Source organism: Chiloscyllium plagiosum, chromosome 12 (assembly GCF_004010195.1).
Source record: "Chiloscyllium plagiosum isolate BGI_BamShark_2017 chromosome 12, ASM401019v2, whole genome shotgun sequence".
Taxonomy (NCBI): Eukaryota; Metazoa; Chordata; class Chondrichthyes; order Orectolobiformes; family Hemiscylliidae; genus Chiloscyllium; species Chiloscyllium plagiosum.
The window spans coordinates 7,426,664-7,448,140 of NC_057721.1; the positions used below are offsets into that span (position 1 = coordinate 7,426,664).

General features: G+C 41.4%; 1 protein-coding gene across 7 annotated transcripts in view; it reads right to left on the reverse strand.

Annotated features, from left to right (window-relative positions):
- The window catches only part of LOC122554944 (RCC1 and BTB domain-containing protein 2-like), a 68,274-nt gene that overhangs the window by 29,552 nt on the left and 17,245 nt on the right, over positions 1-21,477 (reverse strand). For all 7 annotated transcript variants that reach the window (XM_043700389.1, XM_043700391.1, XM_043700390.1 and 4 more), the window contains exons 5-8: positions 20,012-20,170; positions 17,540-17,647; positions 12,493-12,635; positions 10,065-10,255 (exon numbers count right to left, since the gene is read on the reverse strand). In XM_043700389.1, the coding sequence (XP_043556324.1) occupies positions 10,065-10,255; positions 12,493-12,635; positions 17,540-17,647; positions 20,012-20,170 (601 nt within the window). The remainder of the gene's footprint in view (positions 1-10,064; positions 10,256-12,492; positions 12,636-17,539; positions 17,648-20,011; positions 20,171-21,477) is intronic.

The window sequence follows — 21,477 nt, forward strand, 5'->3', positions numbered from 1 at the left end:
GGTGTGGTCTCACTAGGGCCCTGTACAGCTGCAGAAGCACCTCTTTGCTTCTATACTCAATCTCTCTTGTTATGAAGGCCAGCATGCTATTAGCTTTCTTCACTACCTGCTGTACCTGCATGCTTGCCTTCATTGACTGGTGTACAAGAACACCCAGATCTCTTTGTACTGCCCCTTTACCTGACTTGACTCCATTTAGGTAGTAATCTGCCTTCCTGTTCTTGCCACCAAAGTGGATAACCATACATTTATCCACATTAAACTGCACCTGCCGTGCATCTGTCCACTCACCTAACCCGTCCAGGTCACCCTATAATTTCCTAACATCCTCCTCACATTTCACCCTGCCATCCAGCTTTGTATCATCAGCAAATTTGCTAATGTTACTATTAATACCATATTCTATACCATTAATATATATTGTAAAAAGCTGCGGTCCCAGCACTGATCCCTGCGGTACCTCACTGGTCACTGCCTACCATTCCAAAAGGGAGCCATTTATCACTACTCTTTGTTTCCTGTCAGCCAACCAATTTTCAATCCAAGTCAGTACTTTGTACCCCAATACCATGCGCCCTAATTTTGCTCACTAACCTCCTATGTGGGACTTTATCAAAGGCTTTCTGAAAGTCCAGGTACACTACATCCACTGGATCTCCCTTGTCCATCTTCAGAGTAACATCCTCAAAACATTCCAGAAGATTAGTCAAGCATGATTTCCCCTTCATAAATCCATGCTGACTCTGACCTATCCTGTTTCTGCTATCCAGATGTGTCATAATTTCATCCTTTATAATTGATTCCAGCATCTTTCTCACCACTGAGGTCAGACTAACTGGTCTATAACTTCCTGCTTTCTCTCTCGCTCCTTTCTTAAAAAGCGGTACAACATTAGCCACCCTCCAGTCCACAGAAACTGATCCTGAATCTATCGAACTCTGGAAGATAATCACCAATGCATCCATGATTTCTCGAGCCACCTCCTTCAGCATCCTGGGATGTAGACCATCAGGCCCTGGGGACATATCAGCCTTCAGACCTAACAGTCTCTCCAACACCAATTCCTGGCAAATATAAATTCCCTTCAGTTCAGGTCCTTCAGCCACTGTTACCTCTGGGAGATTGCTTGTGTCTTCCCCAGTGAACACAGAACTGAAGTACAAATTCAATTCTTCTGCCATTTCTTTGTTCCCCGTAATATATTCCCCTGTTTCTGTCTTCAAGGGCCCAATTTTAGTCTTAACCATTTTTTTCCCTTTCACATACCTAAAAAAGCTTTTACTATCCTCCTTTATATTTTTGGCCAGTTTACCTTCGTACCTCATTTTTTTCTCTGCATATTTCCTTCTTAGTAATCCTCTGTTGTTCTTTAAAAGCTTCCCAGTCCTCCGTTTTCCCACTTATCTTTGCTATGTTATACTTTTTCTCTTTTGACTTTATATGCTTTTTAACTTTCCTCGTCAGCCACGGCCACCCATGCCTCCTCCTAGGATCTTTCTTCGTTTTTGGAATGAACTGATCCTGCATCTTCTGCATTATACACAGAAATATCTGCCATTGTTCCTCCACTGTCCTCCCTGCTAAGGTATTGCACCACTGAACTTTGGCCAGCTCCTCCCTCATAGCTCCATAGTTCCCTTTATTCAACTGAAATATTGTCACTACCGATTGTACCCTCTCCCTCTCAAATTGCAGATTGAAGCTTATTGTATTATGGTCACTACCTCCCAATGGCTCCTTCACTTCGAGGTCCCTGATCAATTCTGGTTCATTGCACAATACCAGATCCAGAATTGCCTTCTCCCTGGTAGGCTCCAGCACCAGCTGTTCCAGGAATCCATCTCTGAGGCACTTCACAAAGTATCTTTCTTGAGGTCCAATACCATCCTGATTCTCCCAGTCTACCTGCTTGTTGAAATCCCCCATAACAACTGTATTAACATCTTTGCGACAGGCCACTTTCAGCTCCTTATTCAACTTACACCCTGCAGTGTTTCTACAAAAATAAATTAGTTACATGATGCATTTTATAATTTGGAAACTTGGTTTTGAAAATTAACAGAAGCATATATAGGTTTGACATATATTTCTATAGTATGCATTTAGTAGAGAGAAAAATAGTTTCATTTAACATTAAGAGATTGGTGGCCGACTAGCTGGGAATTTGTTCACACATTTCGCTTAGGTTTTAAAAGGCAGCTGTGTCTCCTGACAACAGCACATGCACACCATGCACTGCTGAAACCCACATACATAGATTAGATTAGATTACTTACAGTGTGGAAACAGACCCTTCGGCCCAACAAGTCCACACCGACCCTCTGAAGAGCAACTCACCCAGACCCATTCCCCTACATTTACCCCTTTACCTAACACTACGGGCAATTTAGCATGGCCAATTCACCTGACCTGCACATTTTTGGACTGTGGGAGGAAACCGGAGCACCCGGAGGAAACCCACGCAGACACGTGAGAATGTGCAAGCTCCACACAGACAGTTGCCTGAGGTTGGAATTGAACTCAGGTCTCTGGCGCTGTGAGGCAGCAGTGCTAACCACTGTGCCACCATGCCGCTTAAACATATTCTCATGTATTAAAGTTCATTTTTCTCTGCACCTTCTCTGTAGCTGTATTCTGTTCTACCCCCCTTATGTAAGGTCTGATTTGTCCAGATAGTACATAAAGCAATACCAGAGGTAGGTTTGCTCGCTGAGCTGGAAGGTTCATTTTCAGACGTTTCGTCACCATACTAGGTAATATCTTCAATGAGCCTCCAGACAAAGCACTGCTGGTGTTTCCTGATTTCTATTTATATGTTTGGGTTTCCATCAGCAGTGCCTCGACCGGAGGCTCACCCAATATGTTACCTAGTATGGTGATGAAACGTCTGAAAATGAACCTTCCAGCTCAGCGAGCAAACCTACATCCAGAACCTCAACCTGAGCTACAAATCTTCTCAAAACTTGCTAATAAAACAACACTTTTCACTGTATCTCAGTACGTGACAATAATTAAACAAACCAAATCAAAATGTGCACGTAAACAGGTTCAGGTTCAAATAGGATGTGGCTGCGGAGGGGAAGGGAGACAATGTGCCCTTTCCTGCCCCCTCACTGCTGATGTAGTCTGGGTAGGTGGTGTTCAAGTGTGGGAAGGTGGAAAGAGGATAGAGGTGGTGAGAAGGGCAGCATAAACAAGTGGCTGTAAACAAGGGGGATGCCAACAGCAAACTCTGCCTTGAGAAAACCGTTGATGTGGCTCGCCCGGTGGTTTAGAAAACAAAGGAAGTGGGGCAAAGAAGTTGGGCTGCTGTTGAGTAACAAAGGTCTCCTTCAACACAGAGAGCACATAGAAACAAGCTTCCTTTTAGAAAGGAACAACTACCCAGTAATAATACCATCTCAACTAGTTCTTATATGGTGTAAAATAGCTCATGGTTTTTCTCTTTGTGTGTAATGAATCAAGATATTCTTTTGTTAAAGAAATATTGAATCCCCTCGCAACATGTTCAGTCACTGACCACCACAGTTAAAAGAAGGTTGCAAAAATAAAACTTATGATCTATTAAACAGGTTTCACTCTGGGATCAGACTTCTCCAGCTTCACCATCAGCTGGGATCATAACAAGAGCCACACGAGGGACTGAGAAAGATCAACTATTTTCAGTTCTGTAAGACACTTACATTAAATAACCAGGAAAGATGTGCATATGTTAAAAAAGATAAGACATACAACCCTAAAAATGTTTTTCAGTTCTGATAAAAGATGACAAGAGGTGAAACGTTAACTATTTCTCTATCCTCCACTGCTGTCAGACCTGAGTATTGCTACCATTTTGTTTACAAGACTAAAGGAAGTCTGCTGGTCTACAACTTCAATTCTGTTTTCTCAACAACATCAGTACCTCACAGTTGCTGTGAGCTCTTAATCTCTTTCCCTACCTGAATCCGTCCTTTGTTTGACATGCAAAAAGCAAGAACTGTCTGCAAGAATGAACTTTTGTTGCATAAGGACTGTTGCTTTCCATTCAGTTTCAAAACAGAGCTTTTCTGCACCAACTTTAGATGCTCACAAACAAGGCACTACTGCTCACTGATCAACAATCTTTCAATTCATGAATTTCTTTATCATTTTTTTTAATAACTTCCTTCTTATTTCTTAAATTCTCAGGGCAAGGCTGCAGCAAATAGTGAGCATGACCTGATTTCTGTCAAGATTTTAGATAGCTCGCGAAGGCTGCCTTGCATTCTGCCAACTGACCCATTTTTGCTCGATTCTTTAACAAATTTGTTAAAGGAATAGCCATTGTTCTGAAAATATGCACAGCTTTCCGGTAACACCACACATTCATAAAAATCTCAATCTCTCATGTAGTTTTAGGAACAGGGAATTCTATTATCGCCTTCACATGCACTCTCCTTGACAAGACTTGTCCTTGTCAGACAATACGTCCTAGGTAAGTTACTCTTGCTGTTCCTAATTTACTTTTGGCTAAATCTATTACTAAGTCAGCGAAATGTAATTAGTTCAACAGGTCTTCTATGTACTTTTCCCATGTGTTGCTATTTATCACAATATCATCTTAATAATGTACTTAGTTACAAACATAGCTATGATGAAGCTCAGATGCCTTTGGAATGTAGTTGGGGTGCTTTTTTTTTAAATACAAATGGCATCATGTCATATTGCTATTTGGTGTAACAAAAGCTAATATTTCTTTAGCCTTTGACGTCAATGGCACTTGCCACTATCCCTTGAATGGTACAAACTTTGACAAGAATGAGGAACCATTTCAATGCAGTCTTTTAATTGTGCAACTGAGTACGAATCTGTTTTTGGTACCTTGCTATAATCTCTACAGATCCTAGTTCATCCATCCATTTTAAGAACAAACACTACCAGTGAATTCCAGCTGTTTTGTCTAGGTTCAATCACATGGTTCTATAGCACTTTTTCCACTTGAGTTTGCTTTTGTGGGTTCAAATGATAAGGATGCTGTTTTATCGATACTGACTCGCTTATATCCACATTATGTACTTTGCTACTCAATAACCAGATGTATGTGGGCGGCACGGTGGCACTGTTGCCTCACAGCGCCTGAGACCCGGGTTCAATTCCCGCCTCAGGACTGACTGTGTGGAGTTTGCACGTTCTCCCCGTGTCTGCGTGGGTTTCCTCCGGGTGCTCCGGTTTCCTCCCACAGTCCAAAGATGTGCAGGTCAGGTGAATTGGCCATGCTAAAATTGCCCGTAGTGTTAGGTAAGGGGTAAATGTAGGGGTATGGGTGGGTTGCGCTTCGGTGGGTCGGTGTGGACTTGATGGGCCGAAGGGCCTGTTTCCACACTGTAATGTAATCTAATCTAATCTAATCTAATCTAATATGTCTTCAGATTAATAAATTATACTAATTAGTCTAACAAGATCCTCTCATTGTAATTTCTCTAAATCTGAAAACAGAGTGTCTGCATGACTCAGTATATATGCATTAGCTGATCAAAATGTAGGAGGTTCACTTCAAGAGCTGTCTAATTTTCCTTTTACCTGTTATTGTCTGCCACCTTCCACTATTCTCACCACTGACATACTTTCTGCTCCTTATTCTTTTCAATGAGACGTTTTCAACATGTTTAGGCAACAAAACCAATTATTCTTTCTATGATCAGAAGTAATTATCAGACAAGTCACTTTGCTAATTCTCCTAATTACTTTGTGTGGAACACTGAATTTCACTTTCATAGGTTCACCTTGCAACGGTAACAATACCAACGCTGCCATTTCTGCTTGAAATGCTCCTGTTGTTGAATGTTTATGTGCTCATTCTTTCAGTTTCATTTGGACATGAACATGTAATCCAACACTGAGTATGTGCTTTTTTAAGCTCAAGAACTTCTCCAGCAATTTTAATGGATCTCTAATCTCGTCAACATCAATCAATTCAAATGGACTTAACACAGTACACTCATTTGGGAATTTCTGATAGCAAATACAGTTCAATAGGTATTCCTGACAGTGTGCCTTAACCTCTGTTTTGAGAGGCTGATGGTAACTCTCCCAAACTTTGCATTTGCAGATGATACACAATGCACTCATTTCACCCAAACAGCTAATAATCTGGAAAACTTTAGTCATAAAACTAGAAGAAAGTGAGGACTGCAGATGCTGGAGATCAGAGCTTAAAAATGTGTTGCTGGAAAAGCGCAGCAGGTCAGGCAGCATCAAAGGAGAAGGAGAATCGATGTTTCGGGCATAAGCCCTTCTTCAGGAATGAGGAGGGTGTGCCAAGCAGGCTAAGATAAAATTCATCCCCTGTGGCTGGAGGGTTCCTAGGCGGAAGATGAGTCGCTCTTCCTCCAGGCGTCATGGTGCCATGGTCTGGCGATGGAGGAGGCCAAGGACCTGCATGTCCTTGGCGGAGTGGGAGGGGGAGTTAAAGTGTAGTCCACAATGAGTAAAAAAACGGAGTTATTTTTCCAATACTACATCAGCTGTAATTGTCTTTAAAGCAGCAGCTTCTGAGATTCTGATTGCCATATTCATAATTGTATGAATAAATTGATATCAGTTTATGTTACAATCCACTAACACGTGACTAAATGGTTCTTCAAAAACTTGTGTAGGTATCAAAAGTGCTGTCTTAATTACATGAAAAGGTTTTCTTCTTCATCGAGAGAGAGAGAGAGAGAGAGAGAGAGAACTAGTTGCTCCATATCCCTGGATGTAGTTATGGACTTGGATATGTCTTTTGAAGAAAAAGGGGTCATCTTTCCTTTAAACCAACCCTTTCAGATCTCTCATCTAGTCTTTTGCACTCACAGAACCTCAATCTCTTAGTTGCAGTTGAGGCTACAAGATCTAATCTAATCTAATCTAATCTGCTCCGTGGCATTTTCCTTTCAGGCTTCCTTTACTGTCTCATCATGAGTTCCCATGCACTTCTCTTAAATTTCCAGCATTCTGAACAAATGTGCCCCACTATTACCATGGAAACACCTCAACTTCTTATTCTCACATCCACACTCAGTACTTTTCTTCCTGATCTGAGAGGATAACCTTGAGTCATCACAAATGCTTTACAGGTAAGGTGAATTGGCCATGCTAATTTGCCTATAGTGTTATGTGCGTTAGTCAGAGGGAAATGGATCTGGGTGGGTTACTCTTCAGAGGGTCGGTGTTGATTTGTTGGGCTGAAGGGCCTGTTTCCTCACTGTAGGGAATCTATTCTAATAAAAAAAACTTCTAATGCTTGTGTCCACCCCTGTCAAAATTATTTTGTTTAAACTTTCTGAATTCCATTTTTCTTTATTATTCATTCACAGGATGCTGGCTAGGTCAGCATTTATTGCCCATTCCCTATTGCCCAAAGGGTAACTAAGAGTCAATTACATTGCTGTAGATCTGGAGTCACATGTGGGCCAAACCAGGTAAGAACATCAATTTCCTTCCCTAAAAGATATTAGCAAACCAGTTAGGTTTTTCCGACAGTAAGACTTTTAATTCCAAATCTTTATTGAAATCAAATTCAACCATTAACTGTGGCAGGATTCAATCCCAGGTCCCCAGAACATTACCTGGGTCTCCAGATTAACAATCCAGCAATAACACCATAGGCTGTTGCCTCCCCTGATGTTTGATCTAACTGTTTCCCAAAATTCCTGTACCTTTGTCTAGATGCGTCTTGCACTAACTCACATGCAGCCAATATAGCTATTTTTTATAACCCGAGAAACCTCCTCTGACAATGAAGTATAAATTTCCAGTTACTCGGTATGAGTAGTGACATGTCCTCCCCTGCCTAATTAATTTCTCATTACTTTCTCAAAGGAAATGAAGAGTGTCTCCATTCTTTTCCTCGAGTTTTAACAGGGCCTGTGCAAAATTAAACATTTCCTTAATGGATTTCAAATTATGATTCAAATTCTCCCCACTAAGGCTCGCATCAGTACCTGATATCTCCAATTTCAATTGCATCATTTTATGTTTATATTCATGGTCCCTCACTTTCTCTTCTCTTTGCATTTCTAGTTTTCTCACTTTGTTTCTTCATTTCCATTTTCCACCATCTCGATTCCTTCTCCACATCTTTCTACTCTTTCTTTGTCTTTTTCTTCATTTTGCAAGTTCCATCTCTAGTTTCTTCAACTTTTCCTCAAGCTCAAGCTGCTTTAACCATAACCAAATATAAACTAAATCCAACATTTCATTATCTGGAGTACTTGGTCTCTCTTATACTTCCTTTAAAATAAAGTACTGGGCTAATACTTAACTGCATCTGCCTTCAAGGCTCTGTTGTCTTGGTTTCAAATCAATCCCAGGCAAGAGCCCCCAGACTTGGTTAGTCCTCACTGGGGAACACGCTAGAAATCAAGCTCCACTTTTCCAGGAGTCATTACAAAAGTTAAGTCTTTAAGAAGTATGTAAAATTCCCTAATTTGCATGTCTTTTAGACCCAGATTGACAGAAAGCACAGACCAGATTTCCATACTGAACAAGAATTACTATTTGAACCAGTGACATATAACACTACTAGTTAAAAACTCTAACCCCAATAAAACTCCCCATGACATGCGCATATAATTAGACAGATACAGGCATGTACAATAAAATGGATGTAATGGACAGATGGCAAGACTGGGAAAGTAGTTCAATGGTCTTTGCCCACAGTGTTCACTAACATGATGCTTTTGGTCTATCAGGACTTGCCATTCCTCAATCTTCCTTCTCAAAGTACTTTCACTCACTTGCAGGAGGTACAAGGCAACTGGTTCATACTTACAACATCTCTGGATTATTGGTTAACAGACAAACTTGCAACAACTGAAGGAGAAAAATTAAACTGGCATTCTTAAGACTTGAGGTTTTTTTTATTTCCTTGTAGCTATTCCTATGGCTTCTGTCCAAACCGTCACACCCCACAAGTTGTTCAGCAAACTGGGAGCCAATCACACTGTTTTGGCAGGCAGAAACCCTTTGTCATCAAAAAGGTCAGTATTTTTTAGAGCAACCTCCATTCATACACACTTCTAGTGACTGCAACTCATCTGTAGTAATCTCCCTTTCTGCAGTGCACGTAACATGCAAAAGTGCCCATATGTACCAACCAATCCCACCTTCCAGTGGGCATCCATTTCAACTCCCCATCCTACTCCCCCCGATGACATGGTCCATTCTGGGTGTCCTCCACCACCTAAACAAGGCCACCTGCAAACTAGAGGAAGAACATCTCTTCTTCCGCTTCTAGAGCCTACAACCATATGGCTTGAACATTGAAGTCACCAGTTTCCAAACCTCCCCACCCTCCATCCATCCCAGGTTCAACCCTCCAACTTGGCACCACCCTCTTGACCTGACCTACCTGTCCATCTTCCTTCTCACCCATCTGCTCCTCACTTCCCACCAACCTATCACAATCACCTCCACCCATCTACACCATCCTGCCTACCTTTCCTCTAACCCCATCCCCCTATTTATTTCTCAGCTCCCTTTCCCCTCCCTAGTCCTGATGAAGGGTTATGCCTGAAATATCAACTCTCTTGCTCCGCAGATGCTATCTGACCTGCTATGCCTTTTCTAGCACCACATTTTATTGACTCTCACTCTCCAGCATCTGCAGTCCTCACCATCTCCTACCTGCCAACATAGCCAACATCAGCAATGTATATTTCATTCTCACAGGAATACGCATACAACTTCTTGGCATTTTTATCTATAAGAATCTAGAAACCCTTATTAATTGTTAAGTTTTGGCATATGTCCATTAAATACTGCCCACTCGAGTTGCCAGTTTCATACAAGTGAAAGGCAATAAAGAATCAACTGCAATGATGAGAGAGTGGACTCACATATTCCCTTTCATAAAGGACAATAATTAATCAGTTGACTTTCTTGGCTTCATGGTCACTTTTATTGGTAATCAGCTTTTTATTTTAGATGTTGTTTGGACACAATTTCATTTCTCAAACAGTTATGGTGGAATTTGCACTTGTATTCACCAGACGACTAGTCAAATGACTGATTATTATTAATAGGTAATTGTGAGAACTATAAAGAAGTAAAAATCACCTCACCTACAGACAGGAGGCGCCATGTAACTGCAGGAGATGCAAAGCAGGCAAACACATCATCTGTGCAAGAGAAGTGAGTGAGTTGTGGTAGGATGACTGACTGCCCTCGACATTGGCCCCACATGTAGACCTGACCACCCTGGGTCTTAGCAGCTGAGGTATGAGTGGAATGACAAGCAGCAATCTCCACAATCCTAAGCAGCAAAAAAAAAAGTACAGTACACAGATTAGAAGAAAGCATACAAAAACCATATGTAAATTCCTTAAACTACTGCTCATGATGATTATGAATGGTCTTTGAATAGGGAAGCTTTACTCACATGTGCTATATTTTGGCCATTACCAATAATTTTATATTTATTTACCCTGCATTGGTTCAATAAATAATTTTCTGTTTCATGGCATTGCTACAAATCTGTTATTCCTGGAGTTGGACCAAATATTAAAGGTACACACAGTACTAATTTACCTAACTTTCAGACCAAGGCTGATAGAAAGCATGGACCAACGTTATGTACTAAACAAGAATTCTTATTTATTGTACTATAGTCTAATTAAACAGATCACTTACTATACATTAACCTATTGTGGTTCACCTAGTAGAACACCTAGATCACTCTGCACATCTGAGTACTGCAGTCATTCTCCATTTCATTAATAATCTTTCTTATTCTTCCTGCCAAAATGAACAACTTCAATACTTCACCTGCCAGACTCTACCAAATTTAACCTATTTGTAATTGGTCATGATTGCCATTATATCTTCTTCACAATATACTTTCCAACTTATCTTCGTGTATCACCTGCAATTTTAGCCACTATAACTTTGGAACCTTCAGCAATGTTATTTATAGAAATTAACTGCAGGATCCCACTTGTTACGTGCTGCCAATGTGAAACACACCCATTTATGTATAATCTGTTTTCTGTTAGCCAACCAAAATTCTATCCATGCTAGTATGTTACTCCCTATAACACAAGCCCCTACTTTGCGCAGTAACATTTTTGTGGATTCATATCAAATGCCTTCTGGAAAGTGAAGTACATTGACAGGATTCCCTTTATCCACTGCAGATGTTACTCTTTCAAAGAATTCCAGTAAGTTGGTTAAACAGATTTCCCTTTCATAAAACCACCCTGAATCTTCCCAAATACTTTGGATTTTACCAAGTGCCCAGCCACAGTTTCAAACTAACTAACCTATTTTTTCCAATTTCTGTTTCTTTCCCTTCTTGAATAGAAGGTTAATGTTTACTATTCTCTAGTCTAATGGAACCTTTGCAGAATATAAATGAATTCTGGAAAATAAACACAAATACAGACACTACCTCATTAGTCATCCGTCTTAAGATTTGAGAATTAAGGTCATTAGGACCCAGTGACTCATTATAATACAGCTCCAGTTTGCAAAATACTGTTTCCTTACTAGAATCATAGAGATGTACAGCATGGAAACAGACCCTTCGGTCCAACCCATCCATTTCGACCAGATATTCCAACCCAATCTAGTCCCACCTGCCAGCACCCGGCCCATATCCCTTCCTATTCATATACCCATCCAAATGCCTCTTAAATGTTGCAATTGTACCAGCCTCCACCACATCTTCTGGCAGCTCATTCCATACACGTACCACCCTCTGCATGAAAATATTGCCTCTTAGGTCTCTTTTATATCTTTCCCCTCTCACCCTAAACCTATGCCCTCTCGTTCTGGACTCCCCGACCCCAGGGAAAAGACTTTGTCTATTTATCCTATCCATGCCCCTCATAATTTTGTAAACTTCTATAAGTTCACCCCTCAGCCTCCAACGCTCCAGGGAAAACAGCCCTAGCCTGTTCAGCCTCTTCCTGTAGCTCAGGTCCTCCAACCTTGGTAACATCCTTGTAAATTCCACACAGTTCTTCTTTTCTTTCCTCCACCTCATTTACAGATATCACATAGTTTTATTTAAATCTTTTATGGTGAAATCAGAAGCAAGATATTTATTTATTATATCCACCATTTATTTATTGTCTATAGTTAACTTGCCATCCTCATCTTCCAAGAGGTGAGATTGTAAAAACACTCACTTTACTTACTCCTTTCCCTTTTTAAATACCCCTGCCATGTGTCTTTACATTTCTAGCTAGCTTCCTCTCAGCTCACTTATCAATCAATTCAACCACCATTTACTATATTCTGAAGTTATCTGTCACCAATCGTTGTGCAATTATATTGTTTTTCCTCAGGTCTGATGCTCTCAACTTTTTAGTTACCCATAGATGATGGGTCCTCCATTCAAATAAAGAATCTATAGTTTTTTTTTAATCTTTACAGCATCTAGTCTTGCCTGCTGGTATGTTCTTAGGTTTTCATACAGAACTTTTCTGCCACAGCTAATTTAAAGAGTAATGATGATAACTGAGTATTGTCTGAGATTTACTACATTACCTTTCTCTATCCACAGTGATTTGCACAGGACAGGACTGGTTGCTTTTCACACCACTGCCCAGTTGGCCATACGCATTAGCTCCCCAGGAATAAAGCAAACCCTCATCTGTCAGTGCCAGAGTGTGAGCATAGCCGCAGACAATCTACAAATTAAAGTTATAAGTAACAAATGATAGAATCAAGCACCTTCATTCTGAAACAAAAACAAAAGTCATCCTCAGTTTGGATAAGCTAGTATTGGGTAAGCTAGTATTAAAGAATGAGGTAAAAACAATGACTGCAGATGCTGGAAACCAGATTCTGGATCAGTGGTGCTGGACCTTGGATGCCATCCTAGTATTAAAGAATGCTTACTTGACACACATCAGGTTAAAGGTAAAGCACCAATCTCTATTTTTGCACCAAATCACCAGATTTTATTTCATGGTAAGCCAAGTAAGGTGCATGTATTAAAAACTTCAAGGGTAAAGAAATGCAAGTATGGAGTTTATGGTATTATCAGGGTGTTACATTGGAATTAGGAGCACGAGTAGGCAATTCAGCCCTTCATGCCCGTTCCGCCATTTAACATGATCATGGCTGAACCTATCCTGGTCTAAACCCCACACTTCTGCTTGCTCCCCACAGCCCTTTACCCCTTTATCCATCAGAAAGCTATCTATTGCTTTCTTGAATCTGTTGATTGATTCTGCCTCCACTGCACTCTGGGGCAGTGCATTTCACAGATTCACAACCCTCTGAGAAAAGTTGTTTCTCCTCATCTCAGTTTTGAACCTACCTCCTCTCACTCTATTTCCATGACGTGTTGTTCAAGACTATCCCACAAGTGGGAACATCTATTCAATCTCTACCTTATCAATCCCTTTTAGTATTTTATATAGCTGAATCAGATTCCCCCTCATTCTTCTGAACTCCAGTGAGTACAAGCCCAAGCTATTCAACCACTCCTCATATGACAGCCCTTTCATCCCTGGAATCAAAGTGGTGAACCTCCTCTGAACTGTTTCCAGTACCACCACATACTTTCTCAAGTAAGGAGGCTAAAACTAGAGACAATATTCAAGATGTGATCTCACCAATGTCTTATATAATTGGAACAACACTTCTTTACTTTTATAATCCAGTCCTTTTGCAAAAAATGCGAGGATTCCATTTGCCTTTGTTATTGTATGCTACACCTGCATACCTACTTTGTGATTCATGCACAAACATGGCTGATGCTTCTGGACTGACACACTTTGAACCTGCTTCCATTTAAATAATAATTTGCCCTTTTAGTTTTCTGGTCAAAATAGACAAGCTTGCACTTATCCACATTAAATTCCATCTGCCAGATTCTGACACATTCTCATAGCCAATCAATATCCATCTGTAAACTCTATCTCCTTATCACTGCTTGCTTTCCCACCTATTTTAGTATCATCTATGAACTTTGCTATGTTACACTCAGTCCTTGATTCCAGATCATTTATATAGATTGTATATAGTTGAAGTCCAAGAAAGGAACCTTGCAGGATCCCACTAGTTACAGACTGCCATCCACTGAAGGACACATTTTCCCAACCGTCTGCTTTCCATCCGTCAGCCATCCTCTGTCTGAGCCATTAGTCTACCCTTATCCTTCTGGGATATAACATTCTAGATCAGTCTTTATGCGGCACCTTGTCAAATGCTTTCTGGGAGTTGCTAGCTACAATCAGCTCACTGGCTACTGGTCTTTAACCAACAGTGCAATACATCTTGTCTTACTGTATCCTTCTCCACGCCACATCCCAAAAAGTTGCAGATAACCATAGAGCCACATTTGAGACAGAATCTCAGAAGTAGCAGCATGCAGTCCTTTATGAAGGAGACAAATTCTCACTGCCTTGATTTTGTATCTTATGTTAAATTAAAACAATTGTTCTAATGTAAGCTGAACAATACTCGAGATCTTATTTAAATATATGGAGGGCACAATTTTAAATGTAAGTCAGAACTAAACAGCTGGGTATGAAGTTCAGTGCAGATGCCTAAAGCAATCACTTTTGTGCAAGTTTCAAACACAATCACAGTCAGAGGCTGAGCGGTGACCTTATAGAGGATTAAAAAATCATGAGGGGCATGGATAGGGTAAATAGACAAGGTCTTCTCCCTAGGGTGGGGGAGTCCAAAACTAGAGGGTACAGGTTTACAGTGAGAGGGGAAAGATTTAAAAGGGACCTAAGGTCTTTTCCATGGGGCAACTTTTTCATAGGTTGGTGCATGTATGGAATGAACTGCCAGAGGAAGTGGTGGAGGCTGGTATAATTACAACATTTAAAAGGCAACGGGATGGTTATATGAATTGGAAAGGTTGAGATGGAAATGGGCCAAATGCTGGCATATGACTTATTTAGGATATCTGGTCCGTATGGACGAGTTGGACCAAAGGGTCTATTTCCGTGCTGTACAGCTCCTATAAGGAGAAAGTGAGGGCGATGCCAAGTTGGAAGGTTGGAAGTGGGATAAGGTGGGGAGAGGGGAAATGAGGAAAGTGGTGCAGTCAACATTGATACCGTGAGGTTGGAAGGTCCCAAGGCGTAAGATGAGGCGTTCTTCCTCCAGGCGTCATGTGGTTAGGGCTTGGCGATGGAGGAGGCTCAGGACCTGCATGTCCTTGGTGCAGTGAGAGGGGGAGTGGAAGTGTTTGGCCACGGGACAGTGGGGTTGGTTTGTGCGAGTGTCCCAGAGATGTTTTCTGAAGGGGTCTGCAAGTAGATGTCCGCATCGGGAGCAACAGATCCAGTAAATGACATGTGTGGAAGCGCAGGTAAAACTCTGATTGATGTGGAAAGCTCCTTTGTGGCCTTGGACGGAGGTGAGAGGGAAGGTGTGGGTGCAGGTTTTGCAATTCCGAAAGTGGCAGGGGAAGGTGCCGCGAGTGGTGGGTGGGTTGTGGGTACATGGACCTGACAAGAGAGTCACACCACCTTGTGCTCCCACGAGGAGGTTGAACAGTTCATCAACTTCACCAACACATTCCACCCGACCTTAAGTTCATCTTGTCCATTTCAGACACTTCCCTCCCGTTCCTGGATCTTTCCCACTCGATCAATGGTGACCAACTCAAAACGGACATCATCTACAAACCCACTAATTCCCACAGCTACCTGGACTACACCTCCTTCCACCCTGCCTCCTGTAAAAATGCTATCCTTCATTCCCAATTCCTCCGCCTCCGTGACATCTGCTCCCAGGAAGACCAGTTCCACCACAGAACATACCAGATAGCCTCCTTTTTCAAAGACTGCAATTTCCCCTCCAAGTGGTCAATGAGTCCCTCCAGTGCATCTCATCCACTTCCCACACCTCTGCCCTCGAACCCCACCCAGCCAACCCCAATGAGGACAAAGCACCCCAGTCCTCACCTTCCATCCTACCATCCTCCATATACATTGCATCATCCTCCGCTATTTCCGCCACTTACAAATAGACTCCACCACCGGAGGTATATTTCCCTCTCCTCCCCTATATGCTTTCCATAAAGACCATTCCCTCCGTGACTCTCTTGTTAGGTCCATGTCCCCACAACCCACCCTGCTCTCCTGGCACCTTCCTCTGCCACCGCAGGAATTGCAAAACCTGGCCCTCACCGCCCCCCTTCACCTCCGTCCAAGGCCCCAAAGTAGCCTTCTACATCCATCAGAGTTTTGCTTGCACTTCCACACGTCATTTACTGTAGCCGTTGTCCCCAATTCGGTCTCCTCTACATTGGGGAGGACAGGACACCTACATGCAGAGCAATTCAGAGAACATCTCCGGGACACCCGCACCAACCAACCCCATTGCCCTGAAAATGAACACTTCAATGCCAAGTCCCACTCTGCCAAGAACATGCAGGTCCTGGGCATCCTCCATCGCTACACTCTGACCACCCAATGTCTGGAGGAAGAACGCTTCAAGTTCCGCCTTGGGACCCTCCAACCTCACCATCAATGTGGACTTCACCAGTTTCCTCATTTCCCCTCCTCCCACCTTATTCCAGTTCCAACCTTCCACCTTAGCACTGCCCTCATGACCTGTCCTACATGACGATCTTCCTTCCCAACTATCTGCTCCATCCTCCTATTACCATTACCCCCACCTCCATCTACCTATCACACTCTCAGCTATCTTCCCCCCAGCCCAACCCCCTCCCATTTATCGCTCACCCCCTTGGCTCAAAAGCCTCATTCCTGATAAAGGGCTGTTGCCCGAAACATCAATTCTCCTGCTCCTCGGATGCTGCCTGACCTGCTGTGCTTTTCCAGCACCACACTCTCAACTATGACTTCATAAGGTGATCCACATATAAGACAAACCCTCTCTTCTATTGCAATTAAATAAATCTATGTTCTATAAACAGAATGCTCCCTCTGCCAACATGGTTAATTAGAGAGTCAGAAATTGACTTTCATGTGACTCTATGTACTTCAGCTTTCAAATGTCATCATTGCACATTGGGAGGCAGGAAACAGGAGACCAGAAGCAAGCAAGAGCAGGGAAAGCCTGGTAAAGGTGGTGAGCCAGAACAGATCAGCCCACAACAAACAAGCCAAGAATGGTTGTGCATGCTCTTTGAAGTATGCCATAGTGCCATCCATTATAATGTCTCCTATGATGACTTCCCCACAATAACTTACCACACACCAATGATCTTCTTTAGTCTCATGTGAAACAATGTACAAAGATAAAGAACCGTTGTAAGCATCTTGCAAATCTTCAGATTATCCCAGATCACTTCACAGGATTCCTTAAGAATACTTTCATTGCTATAGAGACAAATGTGGTGTCCAAACTCTGTATGCTAAACAAACTAGTTAATCTGTTTGCTATAACAAATATTCCCAAAAAAGGTAATCTCAGTCAGTTTAGCACCTCAGCTAACAGATGGTTGTTTCAACAATACCACATTCTTTCAGTACTGCATTGAGGTGTCATGTTCTGAAGTCACAATTGATTGAACACTCAAACTTTTGTATTGTAGAAGAGTGATAGCCAACAAGCCATTTTGTCTACTACAACTGGTCAGATGTATCAAACATACCTGACACACATGAATTCCTTGTAATGCAGCCAGTCTGCATGGGGTCGGCTGATTTCCATTACTGCCCAATCCAAGTTGCCCATTACCATTATAACCCCAGCCATAAACCTGCAATGCAAGATAAACTAGTTAAAGAAAGAACAGAAAGAAGTACAATACCCTCATTTCCTCAGGATATCCATCCCAAGGAGCTTAAAAGCCAACAAAATACTTGAAGTGTAGTCACAGTTTCAATTGAACAAAGTATACACCTAATTTACACACAGCAAAGTTCCAATAACAGCAGTAAGGTAAATGAGATAACCAATGACAGTGATGTTAGCCAAAGGTTCAGTGCTGGCCAGGACATGAGAACTTCCTTATTCTTTTTTAAAAAAATATATCCATTTAAGCAGGCATGGGGGACACAGCTTAACATCTCATCTGAAAACAGCAGTCCCTCAATATGACACTCAAATGTCAGTTTAGATTAGGTGGTGAAGTGGGCCTTAAATCATGACAAGAGCAAGTGAGGACTGCAGATGCTGGAGATCAGTCGAAGAGTGTGGTGCTGGAAAAGCGCAGCAGGTCAGGCAGCATCAAAGGAGCAGGAGAATCGACGTTTCGGGCATAAGCCTCCCTTCAGGCCTCCCTGAAGAAGGGCCGAAGGGCCTGTTCTGTGCTGTATTGTTCTATGCCTGACCTGCTGCGCTTTTCCAGCAACACATTTTTCAGTAAATGAACATATGCCAACACTTCTTCTGAATTTCAGCTACCCTAACATCTGCTTGAGGTATTACTGTGACTTTTGGCGATGGACTTTGTCTAGCTATTGTTCTGGTCACTACACACAGTGGAAAAATACTAAGAACCTGTTCCAGCAATTGTTTCACCATTTTAGCCTCAACTGGACTTACTCTGATTGTAGGTGAAGCTATAACTTTCATTCCTGCCAAAGTATTCCCAAGGAATAGATCAACTTCATCCATAGGTAATTCCTTAATTACCTCAAACAACAAATCATACTTAAATTTTGTACAATGCTTTTCCACCTATCCCATTTACTAACATTTTGGCTTTCAATGAACTCTCTGGGAGGGAAACTAATTCTTTCTCCAGCAAGAGTGTTTAAATAGCCTCTGTATGCCCCAATAATTGAAGGCTTGGATGGTTCCTTTGAAGAAAAAGTGGTTATCTTCCTTTCAGATAAAACCCCTTCCTATCTTGTGCTGATTAGGACACTGCTTCACAGGATGTTTGCATTGGTTTGCAGGAAGCACAGGGTGACTGGTTCACACAAATAAAACACCTCTGACTTATTAATTCCAATTTACAGCTTAGAGCAATTGTTGAATGAAAAATAAACTGGTTTTCTCTATGCTGAAAGTCGGCTGTGCGGCAGAGAACAGACATGTTGAGTTTGTCAAGGCTTGATGGCTCCCCCCTATCTCGATCACAGCCCAAATTAACCTTCAAATGAAACGCGCTACAAGCTGCAGAAACAGTACGTAATTTTTCACACAGACACTTTCCACCTTCTAAGACTCAACAAGTTATTGAGTTCAACTCTTCAGTGCGTGGCCATTTTGATAACAACACCCTCAGTCTCAGCCATGTCTTGTTAGATTTACACTAAGCATAGCAGACCCATTTTTCTTCTTTTTACTCCTACGTTATATATCTACATCTCCTTTACATGCTCTCTGTCTATTGCTCAAGGCATCCTTGCCACCTATCCCACTCGATCCACCCCATCTCTGTCAACAGGATAACCATTTTCTAACCCTGCACAGTTCTGAAAAAGAGTCATATCAGATTCAAGACATTATCTCTGTTGCTTTCGCCACAGGTGCTATCAGATCTGCTGAGATCCACCAGCATTCGCATTTTTATTTCAGGTCTCCAGCATCCATATTATTTAGCTGTTATTTAACTTTTTACAGTTGGGAGAAGCAGACAGCAGTACAGTATCAATTAATGCTATGTTAGATGAGATCAAACTGAGGCATAATGCAACAATATCTGAAGTTTACTGCACACATATATGAACACACAAAGTGTGGTAAAAAAATGGATGAGCTTCAGGTGCAAACTGCCACCACATCACAATCTGTGGCTATAACAAAGATCTGTCTTAAAAACCAAAAAGGTAGGACTGCATATTAAATATTCCTGGATTGAAGGTGTACTCAACATTAAGGAAGACTCAATGAGTTGCACAGCACCATTCAATTCCCATCACACCAGCCACCCAATTGCACAGCCTTGCACAATGTTTAGCCATGATGTTTAGCCCCTAGCATCATGGACAAGAAACATTGCATCATGGTGATCTCAGCCAGAGAACAGACACTCCTTGGAAACGATGCCTGGCAAGAATAAAGAAATTCTGTAACATTAGCCCTACTAACACATTAATGATGACTATGTTAACCTTTTAAAGTATAAAGATTAAATAACAAATTTACTCATTAACCATATGACACCACTCACCTCTCCATTATCCAGCACTGCCATAGAAGATGACTGACCACAGGCAATAGTTGCAACCACTTTATTTTGTAGGCAACTGGTCACTCTTCGTGGTGTTGGCTGATTAGAAGTAGATCCTGATCCAACTTGTCCACAGTTATTATAGCCCCATGCATAAACCTATTAAAAATATGAAATCCATCAGCAAAAAAGGTTTCTTAACAAGATCTTGTATACAAGATCAATAGGGAATGATTCTCCATTTAAATACTAAAGGACTAAGGACAGAAGGCAAGGATTTTGTACAAAAGAAGCTCTAAATCAAAAGGCATGCAAGGTTGAAACTCCTTTCTTAGGGGTTTGGCCCAATAAACGCATGCAAGATAGTACACAAATAACTGATTTGCCTTTTACTATTTTCAGTTTTAATTCAATATACAAGCACACAGACCAAACGTTTATACATCTGTAACAGTCGTACAAACCTCATATTTCATTCCTGACATCAACTTCCAAAATATCTTTCCTCCCTGTGTATCTGAACTTTATACTGCTTGGGCCAAACATGTAATTCTGTCCCTAAACACTTTAATTCACATAGCCCTCTAAATCCCCTTTTTTTAAAAATCTTCCGTCCTTTAGCTCCATGTCTATTTGTTATTACATATTTGTAAAATGCATTCATACATTGTTCTACATTCAAAGAATGAAAAAAGAAAAATAACTGTTTAGATGTATATCATTGGCAATGTATTTGTTAACATTCTGATATATTCATCTTAATAAATTTGTATTGCCATCTACAACACAGTCAACATATAATTGACTATCTCCAGTTGCCGAGATTAACACATCTCCAACACTTGAGAAGCTCAACAGCACCAAGCTCAAACAAGCCCACTTAATTGGCATCCCATTGATTCTCCATCTTCAACATTCACTCCCCCCACCACCATTGTGCACCATTTACAAGATGCACTGCAGCAACTTGCCAAGGCTCTTCAATAGTACCTTCCAAACCCATGCCCTCTACCAACTAAAAGAAAAGCAGCAACAGACACATGGGTACACCACCATCTGCCCCAGCATGCCACAGATCACCCTGATTTAAAACTCTCACCATTTCTTCACAACAATTAGGTCAACATCCTGGAACGACTTCCTTAACAGCATGGGGGTATCCACATGAACTATAGCAATTTAGGAAGGTGGTTTACTAAGTTTGCTTCTGAAGAGTAATAGGAGATGACAATAAATTCTGGCCTTACTAGTGATGCTCATAACCCAAAAGCAAACAGCAAAGTCCATCTATTAACAAGTACGAAACTACATAGTGAAACTATATAGAGATGTGCTAAAATCTCAGCTCACCTACCACAACATATAAAGAAAATAGAATTTTGTTAGTCTTTGCAATTGAGTCAAAATATGAATTAGACATTGCTTCACTTGTAACAAAAGAAAAATGTCCCATACAACAAAGGACA